The 12,992-nt window shown below is 39.8% G+C and overlaps 1 protein-coding gene across 16 annotated transcripts in view; it reads left to right on the top strand.

Annotated features, from left to right (window-relative positions):
• The window catches only part of APBB2 (amyloid beta precursor protein binding family B member 2), a 165,605-nt gene that overhangs the window by 92,146 nt on the left and 60,467 nt on the right, over nt 1-12,992 (top strand). For 11 of the 16 annotated variants that reach the window (XM_039698864.1, XM_039698870.1, XM_039698873.1 and 8 more), the window contains one exon: nt 10,925-11,133. In XM_039698864.1, coding sequence (XP_039554798.1) covers nt 10,925-11,133 — 209 coding nt within the window. The remainder of the gene's footprint in view (nt 1-10,924; nt 11,134-12,992) is intronic. The other 5 variants (XM_039698872.1, XM_039698874.1, XM_039698877.1 and 2 more) reach the window with 1 other exon arrangement.

Here is a 12,992-nt window from a genome sequence, read left to right on the forward strand (position 1 = left end):
ATATGCACAGTTTGTGATGACAAACATCTTTGAGATTTTTTAACACAAGATCTTTTCCACAGTGCTTATAGAGCTCAGTGGCTTGCAGTTTATCATACACTGGAGATTTTGTCTATTGTTTTCCTGTGCTTTGGCATATTTTTATTCTTACCAAGCAGGAGTTTGGGTTTAGGGGTATTCTGTCTCAGGGTTCACAATAAAAATAACTTTTCAAGTTGTGCTCTGGGCATATGCATCTTTAAGGATATAACAACATATCCTTAAACATGTTGTTTAAGGATAAACAACAAGTTTATCCTTGTTGTCAAAGCATCCATTTTGCTAATGGGCTTTGAATTGAAGGTGGTACTAATTGCAAGTGAAATTGTGTTGTGGTTCTGTGGAATTTTAAATGTAATCTGTTCATTTTTCTCTTTCAAATGCTGTCTGGCATAGGACTCTTATTGTAGTGTGTTGGGTTTGTTCCTGGCTACTGTTTGCTAGCATAGACTTCCCAGGGTGATTTAGGCCACAGTTATTTTTTTCTGAATTTTCTTCTAATTCTTGCTGGTGCTTTCATCAGAGATACCATTTGTATCTCCTTAAATGCAGATTTTTAAGTCTAACTTCAATTACATGTATGAATCCACTCTGTGAAAAAAACCCAGAATTTTAGTGCTGAAGTGCTGTGAAGTAGATATGAGAATGAAAATACTGGCATTTCTAATGCTAGATGGAGGCTTTCAAAGATGATTAACACCTTTGAGATTTCTTAATACCAGAAGGTATTTGGACAGTATGACTAAAGATTTAATAGAAAATTGATATACACCAATGTAGTGATGTGAAATACTTGGATAAACTGCAGGGCTAAGAGACCCCTGTGTGCTATCAGCATGCTTCCCTCTCCCATGGTAGGTGAAACACAGCCAGCTCCTCTGGAGCTTCCATCTGCTGTCAGAAGCCCCCGTTCATGAAGCCTTCCTCTTGTAGATGCTGTACATTGCACTTCATGTATGGCTCTATGCATTGTGCAGGAAAAAACTTCGTTCACCTGAAGCAAAATTACTTTTGAAAAGGTTAAAGTTGTTTGGTTGGCTTTTTTTTAATAAAAAGTCTCAGAGTTTGAAGGCTGGGAGGTGAAGCTTGAGTTCACCATGCTACAAGCCCTCAGCATGGGCTGGAGCTGCCCAAGGTGCCCAAGCTTCCCCCTCAGTGTCTCTCACTGGCGTCATGGGGCCAACGTGCTGCTTCCTAGGCTTGTGCAAAACTTCATGCTTATGCATCTCTGAGTGGGTTTGCACCATAATAAATTTTCTCATCCCTTCGTCTTGAAGTCAGAATGACATCTGTGTTTACCTTGAATACCTTTTGTGTCAGTGTTATAGACTGAACCTTTCTGTTTTGTGTGAAAATTCCTGACTATATTTGTTCATTGCCCAAAAATTACTGGTTTGTTCTGCGGGTGGTTTGATGCTAGCATACCAGTTCACTTTGAGGAGACAGGAGAATCAGACTCTTTATTTTCAGAGAGAAATACATAAGTCCAGAGCTGCTACCAATGTGATTGCCCTGGTTTTTCTACCACATGGTTGGCTGCTGCTGCTGTGAAGATAAATTTGAAGGGAAGGAAGGCTGGACTCCATGCAGGCGCACGTTGCTCTCCCTCGGTGTGCTGTGCCGTGTGCCTGCCGGTCAGTGCGACAGTGTGTGCACAGGCTTCGCTCTGGCAGTCCCTTGGGGGGGTGGTCATTTCATTCTTCCTCTTTAGAACAAACAAAACCCTGCTTCTAAAACAAGATGAAGTAGTTAAATACGTTTTGAACACAGTACATGAGATCATATGCTGCAGCTCTTCTCTCTGTGGGGAAAGGCACAGGAAGAAGAGGTACTATGCAAGAAAAAAAAAACCAAAAACAGAAAAGCAGATTCAGAATGCTGCTGGGCTGGTTCAGCCCTGAAAGCTGAACCAGCCATATTTAGTAATTTTCTAATAATGATAATGGAAATACTCTTGAACAGCTCTTGATGAGCTATTTGCTGCTCAGAGTCCTTTGAGGTGAGGAGGCCCTTTGGGTCACAATCACATAATGCATGATCACAGTGGATTTAGACCAATTTAGAGGTATACAGTCTGCTGTGTTTTGGACTACTCTTTAAGTAAAAGCTTTTGCCATCTAGTGGAAGGAATAGAGAACTAGTATTTCAAATAAACTAGGAACTCAGTTATACTGGTTCTTTACTGTGAGGGTGAGAGCACTGGAAGAGACTGCCCAGAGAGGAAGTTTGCACCATAATAATTTTTCCCATCCCTTCAATACTGTACAACATTAAATTAATTTGCAGATGGGAAATATTAGGTCTTTGGCTTCTGTGTTGGAAAAAAAGAGGAGCCTTCTGTTTACTCTCTAATGCACGTTTCACTCCAGCTTTAAAGTGGGAAATGAATCCATTATCTAGACTGTTAAAAGTCCCATTCCAGCTTTTACTGATAGCACTAAATTGACCAAGTTTTGCCATACTAGAAAGAGCAGCCCATACTGCAGGATGGAAGGGGATGCTGATGTGTAGTCACACTGGAGCACAGTGGCTGATGTCTGTGCACTGTGTGTGTTTGTCTGGGGCTTGGTGCAGGGAGCCTGCACAGACCTGGAGTTATTTAATGCATCTCAGGCCTCTCCTACACCCCCCTGACTTTGTTTAAAGCAGGGCTTGCACTCTCCTGCCTCACAAGGTTGGTGTGAAGATAAAGCAGTCATTTTCATGACATCCTGGAGCCTCTGCTACAGTGTGTGACCTGAAGGATGAACAGAGCTTGGATATGAGAGGGGAGATGACTGTTCTTGCAAACTTTGGCGTTTTTTTGTGAAATAAAACATTTAATTTCAGACAGAAGCTCCATTGTAATTCAATTTTATGTTCTGTTTTCACTGAATCATTAAATTCACAAAAAGGTTTTTCTAATGTATTTGCACAGTGCTCTAAATGAAGCTGTCAAAAAAAAGCAGATTTAGTCAAGCCACCAGTTGAATTTTATGTCTGTGCCATTGGGCAACTTCACTTGCTTTTAATTAGCCATTCATATACAAAAAACACTAATGAGCACTTCCCTAAAATTTCAGAGTATGTCAATATATTTATGTAGGATATTCTCCAGAGAAGTGAAATCCTTTCCCTCCACTGTCTTCTGAAGTCAGTAGGCCTCATTATATTTTAGATTAAGAAAATTGCCTTTGCCCAGTATCTGACTTATAATGTAAATATTTTTATGCAGTTTCTTTTCTAAAATGGAGGAAAAAAATGGTGACTGCTAGTCAGATTCTTTCTTCCATACTCTGTCTTAGTACTCGTGTCATTCACATTAAAGTGGCACTCACTCACATTGCCAATCCTCAATTTAAACTATTGAGGATACAATAGAAAGAGAATAGAGAGGATAGAAAGCTATTCCTCAGTTCAAACAAATGGGATTAAAAGTGTGGAGTCCAGCCTTGTACTATTCTTTAGTACAAGGGATTAATGGCAAGTGTATTGGAGGGATTAAGGTCTGTTCCTCTGTCCTTCCTGGCTTGTATCAAGGTAAGAAGCACTAGCTACTAGCAGAAAGTGTAAAGGAGATAGAACCACTTGTGTCTACAGCCAGTCCCAGTAAAATGGAGAGTTACAGGCTGGGAGATACTGAATTCTATTTGAAGCTTGCAAAACAAGAGTGTTAATTGTAAGTAAAGCACTGTGGTGCAGGAGTTCCTTTGTGGAGAGTGAAGCTGTTGGGGTGACCCTAGTGCCATATGCCAGACATGGGCACACCATCCCCTCCTGCTCTGCAGACACCCTGTGTCTTGAAGTGAGAACGACATCTGTGTTTACCTTGAATACCTTTTGTGTCAGTGTTATGGACTGAACCTTTCTGTTTTGTGTGAAAATTCCTGACTATATTTGTTCCTTGCCCAAAATTACTGGTTTGTTCTGCGGGTGGTTTGACGCTAGCATACCAGTTCACTTTGAGGAGACAGGAGAATCAGACTCTTTATTTTCAGAGAGAAATACATAAGTCCAGAGCTGCTACCAATGTGATTGCCCTGGTTTTTCTACCACATGGTTGGCTGCTGCTGCTGTGAAGATAAATTTGAAGGGAAGGAAGGCTGGACTCCATGCAGGCGCACGTTGCTCTCCCTCGGTGTGCTGTGCCGTGTGCCTGCCGGTCAGTGCGACAGTGTGTGCACAGGCTTCGCTCTGGCAGTCCCTTGGGGGGGTGGTCATTTCATTCTTCCTCTTTAGAACAAACAAAACCCTGCTTCTAAAACAAGATGAAGTAGTTAAATACGTTTTGAACACAGTACATGAGATCATATGCTGCAGCTCTTCTCTCTGTGGGGAAAGGCACAGGAAGAAGAGGTACTATGCAAGAAAAAAAAAACCAAAAACAGAAAAGCAGATTCAGAATGCTGCTGGGCTGGTTCAGCCCTGAAAGCTGAACCAGCCATATTTAGTAATTTTCTAATAATGATAATGGAAATACTCTTGAACAACTCTTGATGAGCTATTTGCTGCTCAGAGTCCTTTGAGGTGAGGAGGCCCTTTGGGTCACAATCACATAATGCATGATCACAGTGGATTTAGACCAATTTAGAGGTATACAGTCTGCTGTGTTTTGGACTACTCTTTAAGTAAAAGCTTTTGCCATCTAGTGGAAGGAATAGAGAACTAGTATTTCAAATAAACTAGGAACTCAGTTATACTGGTTCTTTACTGTGAGGGTGAGAGCACTGGAAGAGACTGCCCAGAGAGGATGGAGTCTGCTTCTCTGGAAGCAGATATTCTAAACCCACCTGGATGCAATCCTGTGTAACCTACTCTAGGTGTACCTGCTTTAGCAGGGGGATTGGACAACTCCAACCATTCTGTAATTCTGTGATGTGCAAAAGGTATTTATAAGCAGTAGATCACTCGCTAGAACAGTAGCAAATTATTCTGACTAGTTTGAAAATTAGTTGCTAGAAATCTAAGGTATTGGTGCACTTTGTTCAGACACTGTTTCATTTAAGCACCAAGCTGGTGGAAAGGGGATTCATTTACATGCTGCCCTTACCTGTTTGGGACTCTTTTTCATTCCACTCCAGATGGTACCTGCTTATTTTTTCCTGGATATTAGATTAGCCACTATGCTTTGAATTCTGTGGTGGCTTGTTTCCTCCCACCAGTGAGATGGGGAAGAGAACTGGAAGAGCAAAAATGAGATGAAGTCATGACTCATAGTAAAGAAAGCTTAGTAAGTGAAGAAAGAAATAATCATCTATAAAAAGTGATGCAAACACTAGCACTAGCAGGCCAATGCCTAGCCTGTCTGCTTGAGGCTGAGAACAGAGATGATCTCAGGCCTGTGCAAACCCTGCTTAGCAATAACTAAGCCACTGGTTTCCAGCACTTGTTTTAGTTACAAATAAAATGTGCAGTACCTTACAGGCTGCTAAGAAAAAAAAAATTAGACCAATTCCATCAAGACCCAGTAGATCTTAGTTGCCTAGCTCTCCTAACGTCCATCAGCACCCTAATCAAGAGATTGATCTCATCACACAGTAATGTTTGTGGAAGAGCCATAGGATTTATCTCCAGTACAGCACTTTTCGGGTAGCAATTCATCAGCTTTCACTCAAGCTGATGTGATCCTTCCTACATGTCTATAATTTGATGTTTTCACCACTGCTTCACCTGGCTAAACAGCCACCCTCCTCCAGTAGGATAGATGCTGACTTCTTCCTGGTCCATCTGTTGCCACATCAGCTCTCTTGACACAGCAATTCAGGTCACCTCCAAGTATTTTTCCTTACTTTACCAGACTCTGCTTGTTTTGTTGATAGATGTTTTTGGTTGGTGAACAGGCTAGTCCTCTTGTGTTTACCTATTTTTTTGCCCATTTTCCAAGAAGGAACATATAGACCTTTTGTCACAGTTTTACTGCAGTACTTTTTCCTGCTGCTGTTTGTATCAACTCCTGTAAACACCAGCTGTGGTGCTGGCTTCTCACAGCTTCACCTCTGCCCCTCAGACTGTACTGCTCCTGAGTGGAAAACTTGGAGAGTGCCAAAATTCTCCCATTTAAGCAGGACAGCTAGTATCAGCCATTGCCCTCATCCACAGCTGTCATCAGCAGTTCTTCAGAACTCCTCTGCTGAAGTCACTTGCCCTTGTTTTCTTTGATAATTGTGCTAGTATTGTGGTCCTTTTATCAGCAGCTTGGGCTCTGGTCATTGAAAGGGAATATAAGCCAAAACAGCAAAACAAGTGGGTTTAGTTGTGGTCTCTGGATTTTTTTCCTGAATGTTGATAAATCTGCTTTCCTCTCCTCTCCTTTCCTTTAGATTAGTCATCTCTGCTTGAATGCTTCTTCTGCTTGTAGCAACTCATTTATACAGCCAGACAAAGATCACATCTCATGAAGAAGAAAAATAGTACAGGCAATTCATCTCAAACATCCTTAGGATTTTTATGAAGTCAGTCTTTTCTGATTATGCCTGATTTTACAGTTGATCAAAACAGCAAATCATTTTGGCACAGATAGAGTTTGGTTACATGTATGCCTGTAAATCCCACGTTTCAGCATGTTTTCCTGGAAGGTGTTAGAGAATCTTCCTCTCCCCAAGTGCATGTGACTGGTGGCTGGTTCAGCAATTCGGCAAGGAGGATGGCAGGGTTGCCATGACAACTTGTTCCTTGCTGTGAGCAAAGATGGTGACAAATGACCAGCTTCTGGCTGGTTATCCCTCCTCGTTGAGTAACGTTCCCCAAATTAGGCAGATGTGTCTGATTTATGATTATTTGACCAGTTGACTTGTATTTTTGCTGCATTTGTTGCTGAGATAGCATTCATGCTTCTTGCAGTGATGCTTAGGTGAGGCTGCTTGCTGGCCATCATTGGTGTGAATCATGTGAGTAGGTGAAGCTGTTGATTTTGCTGTAGTGCATAAAAAGTGACAAGTTATCTTTGGAGACTTCATTAACACCAAACAATTTAAACTTGCACATTGAACCCACTGCAGGAAATAGATGGGATAAAAATGTACATGACCTGTGTTCTTTCTATTGTGCTGTTGAATGGAGAGTGCTCCTTGAATTTCCCTTGCCCTCAGTCATTAATAGAAAATCTTCTTCTCCCTTCAGTGCCTGACTTGTTCATCAGTGTGTGTATGGGGTGGGGGGAATATGCTTCCCTTAGGATGAAATCCTGGATCTGCTGAAGTCATTGACATCTCTTCAAAAAGACTAAGTTTCTTGTGGCCTTCTTTTCCTTTAGCTTTGCTTTTATTTAGATGCAGAAGACTGAAGTAAAACATTTTCATTTCAAGATTTTGATACTTCAGGAAAAAAAAAACCCAAGATATTCTCCCACCTCTTTCCTTTTATTAAAACCTTTTAATCTTCCTCTCTTCCCAGTTCCTTTTTGTGCTTCCCCTTGGTTGCCCAGAGGGACAGCATCTGTAATACAGATGTGGTATGGTGGGCCAGCTCTTCATCATGCTTCAGCCCAGCTATGGGGACAGACATCAGATATGAAGTTATGACTTCATCAGATATGACTTCCCGTTGGTGGCCAAACACTAGGACAACATGTTGGATACTGTTGCTGGCTCTGCAATTTTTGACATAGAAAGCTTTGATGCAGATCTCTTATTAGAAACAAGGTGCTTTTCAGTATGAATTCTTCATTTATATTGTGCATCCACTGCTGGAAGGTGAGCAATGGGAGGGCCAGAGATTCAGAAGTGACTTTAGTGAGCAATGGGAGGGCCAGATATTGGGAGGGCCAGAGATTCAGAAGTGACTTTACAGATTTATTATTAGCCAGATTATTTTTTTTTTTTACATTTAGAAGACACTGAAAGTGTTCCTATTTGTACCAGTATGCTTCCAGCCTGGACAATGAACACTCTTTTTCAATTAATTTTTTTACTGTGGAAGTAAAAACTGGCAATCAGTCTCAATCAAATCCGCTGTTGGGATGGTGTCCCTTTTCTTCAGAGGATCTTAACAGAAGAAAAATTGTTTCAAAATCATCATAAGAATTGAGGTAGCTGAGCTAGAAATACAAAACTAAAAAAGAGATATCTTTATCTCTGTACAGTGTGGGTATTTTATTACTTAACCTATTTAAATAGTGTAGATCAAGTGTTTGCCAGTATTGTTGAGCCTTGCAGACAAGCAGTCTCACTTGGGCATTCTGCTCCCACAGTGAAATAAGCCCTCTTTAAGCTGGAAAGACTGACTGAAAGTTTAGTGCTTCCACTAACTCCAGCAGAGCTGCATTTGCATTAGCCAGAGGCTGTGCACTCACATCTGCTGCAATGCTTCCAAGGAGACAAAATGAGATCCTTCTGTTGAAACAAATCCCTGGAAAAGCAAATGTGTCCTTTGAATGATGCAATGATACCTCTCAGATTTTCCTGAATATATTTTCTGTCATAGTATGACTCTACCTTGCTGCTGTCTTCCAATTTTCAAAAAATGTGGTTTTAGCATGTGAAATAATAATAATAATAGTTAAAATTGCCCTGTGGCACAGGAGCTGTTACTGTACTGCACCTCTCAGGAACAGAACTTGCATCATTCTGATAACTCTGTACGACATTTTTACAGTCTCTCTTTTGAAGTCATGTATGCTGCCAAACTCAAGCCCTTTGGGGGCTGCATTTCCTCTTACTCAAGAGTACTCTTTTTGTCCATAAATTAGGGCCCTAGGTATGCTGATTAGTGGGATTTGTTTTCACCTGAAGAAGAGATGCATGTGCAAAATACAGGCCTGTTTTTCCAAGTAAAACTCCAAGTTCAATACAAAATTTATTGTGTTAGACGTGTTGCCTTATTTAAGAGTATTTTCTTCAGGAAGGAAGTTTGCTTGTCTTTCAGTAAACCAAGTTCTCTCATGCACAAGAACCTAAGTAGAAAGGCACCAACTCTGTCCTCATACCTTGCTTATCATCACCACCAAGTTCTCTTGGAAGTGGAGATAACACCTCGCTGCTGTGCAACAAAAATTACACATTTTGAAATGTCATGCCATTGAATGGGGTCTTCCAAATTCAGACGGAAATTATTTTACTACCTGTAATTCCACATTCAAACAGAGTAAAGCCATTGATGTCCTCATATCTTGTAGCAGGTCTGTGATGTCTCAAGCACGTTTGTCTGTCTTGTTAGATTTTGTATGTTGATGCTTACTTGGTTGTCTTTCTTTGTGCTGGTATCTCTAGTGATGCTGCATTACCTTTGACCCGCACACTGAGTGCTCCCATCTGTTGGGGCAGACAGTGCACTAGGGAGGCTTTCCAGCTCGTGCTCGTAGGAAACAGCCTGTGAAAAGGTTATCCCAGCAGTCTGCCAGTCTGCAGCATGGGCTGGGACACACATAGGTTTGGTTTGTTTGTTTTCAGGCAGGTTTGCATAGCAAACATGAGGCTTGGTGTTTCAGGATGAGCATTGCCCTCTGGTGCTGTCCTGATCAACCATGTTTATCAGATGGTCTGAGGCCAGTCCCTTTGCCTGAGGAGCACCTGCACACAGACAGAAATCAGTCATTTGGTGTGGGAAATGCTACTCTTTGGAAGTCCTGAGCTATGTTAGTTGAAAATGAATCTAATTCCTGTTTTATCTCTCAACATATGAAAGCATATTTTGGTGTATTTATTTTTGCTAATGGATAAATTTTCGAAATAAATTAGTATTATTCAGCTAGGTGCTATTTTCTTATCCCAGATATTTTACATTATTTCCTTTCAACTGTTTGTTCAGATATGAGATAATTTCTTGTCTTGTAACTAATTGTTGCAGAAATGTTCTTTGTTTAAGTTGCTGGGTTTAAAATTTTATTTCTGCTGTGAGTTTTGTCTGCTTTTACTTCAAAGTAATTCCTGTTTAGATCTTTCTGGTACTGTATGTCATTGCAACAGTAAATAACAGGATGTTGGTTCCTCTGCATCTTTGGTTGATTAGTTTGAAATTAACAGTTTAATGCAACCATAGCTTAACACTTTGCTGACTGTATGTTTGAGTAGCTGTGCATACAGTGATATGTATGCATAGAAAGGACAGAAGCTGTGTCTAAACTTGAAACTTAAACAGGACTTGCTGATGTTGCACACATACTTCATTGTGATGTCTAGATATTTGATCACATTACTTCTTGCACGATGTGGCCCAAATTGTGGAAAGTGTTTTGCATTTATTTGCCATTTATGTGGTTGAAAAGACTGCAGTCAATTTATTCAGTTGGGAAACAGAATAAAGGTTGAAGATGAATAGGCTTTAAAACATATAACTCCTTGGAGTCAGGAACTATGTGCTTGAAAGCCATAGGGACCACAACAGGAGACATTTAAAAGCAAATGTTTAGAATACTTGTGAACTTCTGGAGCTGATTATGGAAATGTTGCTGATTTCGGATTTGGGCCATAGGTGAGGTTTTTTATTACATCTGAGTGTAATGGTGTTGCCTAGCATTTCTTCTGCAGAACTTGCTTAGATTAGTCCTCAAATGGTAAATTAGTAATTTAAGAACTTTTTACTTGGCTATGGGGGAGAAATAGTCTGGTTTGTACCTTGGAATGTAAGAGGTGTTTCAAGTTATCATGGCATTTGTGTGTCTGTTTGTGTGTATGTGCAAAAATTTGGGTAGCAGAAATGAGACACGCTCAGAAAAAAGCAACTATAATAAAACACCTAGTAGAAGGCTTGAAGGATAGACTAAAAAGCAACTCTTAATTCCAAAAAGGGATTTAGAGCAGCAGTATAACAAGAGGTTATTTATCTATCATGTTACATTGAGCCTCCGTAATTTGATCTGTTTTTCTGGTGTTCATTTGCACAGGAACTGTAAAACAGCAATACCAGGTTTTACAGACCCATGGAAGAAGTGTTTGTGTCTTTGTGTGATTTTTTTTTTTCCTGTTCTCAGCAGATATATGGAGTGATCATTCATTTCAGACAGACCCAGACTTACCACCTGGTTGGAAAAAAATAAATGACATTGCTGGGATCTACTACTGGCACATACCAACAGGAACAACTCAGTGGCAGCGTCCTGTGCCCATCCCAACAGATCTCCAGGGCTCTCGGAAAGGATCACTTGGTTCCATTACTCCATCTCCTACTCCAGAAACTGAGGTAACCTGCTGTGTCTTCTTGTGGGCTACATACTGTAAGGGAAATTGAAATAACCTTTTGAACTTGCAGGTTTAGCTGATAGCTAAGCTGGCCTGATAATGTCCCAAAGTGTAGCTACTTGTTGATAATGCCTCGTAAGTATCTATTCTCTATATTCATTTTATAATGGTGGTGCCTGATGAAGCACCCTAAACTTTGGGTGTTTAGGGTGCAATCAGACATGTCTCTGATAAATTACACAGGCAGTGCCTGATGAGTGTGAAACTTTGGCAGTTCTGAAGCATTGCTGCATTATATGGATACAGGATACATACATCTTTTGCATACGATAGAAGACTTCTGGCTGGACTCTTTGTTTGCATCTTCTTTTTGGCTCATTTGGTAGGAGTATCACAAAAGATAGATGAGTCTTCATTTGAGACACTAGTTCTTTTACAGGGTAGTTTCTATTGAATAAACATGATGTGTTCTCAAGTGTTAAGTCTCTGCACAACCTGCCAGTACCAAATATCTATCAGTGTTGCAATCAGGCTTTAGCTAGAAGCAGAGAGGTCCTCCACAAGTGCTGAAAGAGCAATACCTGGTACTGCCTTTTAAAATAGTGCTTTCAGGCACAATCCAAGGGTTTGTTTGGTGTCATGTAAGTAGAAAAATAAAATCAATTCTCATAAAAAGTGTATGCTTCAAAAAAGGCAATTGTTTTTATCTTAGTGTGCTGGGAAGGCTTCTTCTGGGAAGACTTCCATTAATATATGGAATTAGTATTAAATACTAATACATTATAAGATTGGTTTTAAATTATTTGTGTATGGAATTTTCAGAAAAATATCCACAGCTTTGTCAAGGGTAGTCTTTGTACTGGCTCTGAGTTTTGGATCAGGCAATCCCTAGGGGTTCGGGTTTTTTTGGTTTTTAATTCATTTAGAGAGAGCACTTTTATTTTTTTTTTCATATATGCATCGAACTAACTTACATGAAAGTTAAGAGGAGTTAAGGACATTCAAGTATGTATTACCATCTTGACATTAAAATTTTTATCCTGTGTAGGCTTAAATACCTATGATCTTGTTTATTATTTTAGAAAGGTTGTTCCCACATGTTCATAAATGCTACTCATAAGGTCTGCAAACTTGACCACAACATTTCAGTTATGACTTACATCTGTCAAGCTCTCATACTGTGCACCAGGCATGCTGGGAATAATTTCTGAGAGGATTCATGGAGAAAGAACTGTAACTGTTACAATTCTGTAGAAAACAAGAAAAAAAACCTCAGAAATGCTGAATGTAAAGGGCTGCACAAGCTTCTCGTATAAATTCCTGTAATATATATGTGAAGAATATAACTTTATTATTATTATTTTTCTAACTCTAGAATGTAGAGAATGGGACCTTAATTAGTAAATTATAGATGGTTTTCACAGAAATCCAGAAATCAGCATGGTTGGTAAACTGCAGAGAAAAGAAACTGTATTTTCATTTTAAATATTTTTCTGTTTAAAGTGTCTTTACAATTAAAATTTCTGACCTGTCTGTAATGTATTACATGTATTTTTAACCTTTCATGGTTGTTTCCTTTAAATGAAATATAGTTTGTGATTATGAATAATAATTACTAATTCTCAGCAGCATCACAAGAGTACAAAATGTATGAATTACAATAACATAGATTTTGATACAGTATAGATGTTTTATGTAGGACATACACGTGTGTGAGTACATAGTAGGCTCACCTAAGTTTTGATATGGCATTTCTAGTTCAGCAAGGAATTTGTTCCAGCAGAGATGTATGCATAGACAGTTCTATGGCAGCACCAAGATCATGTACTGTACTGTAAAAGGTGATACAGAAAGAAGCAC

This window comes from Passer montanus, unplaced genomic scaffold (genome assembly GCF_014805655.1).
Source record: "Passer montanus isolate IOZ18808 unplaced genomic scaffold, ASM1480565v1 scaffold13, whole genome shotgun sequence".
Taxonomy (NCBI): domain Eukaryota; kingdom Metazoa; phylum Chordata; class Aves; order Passeriformes; family Passeridae; genus Passer; species Passer montanus.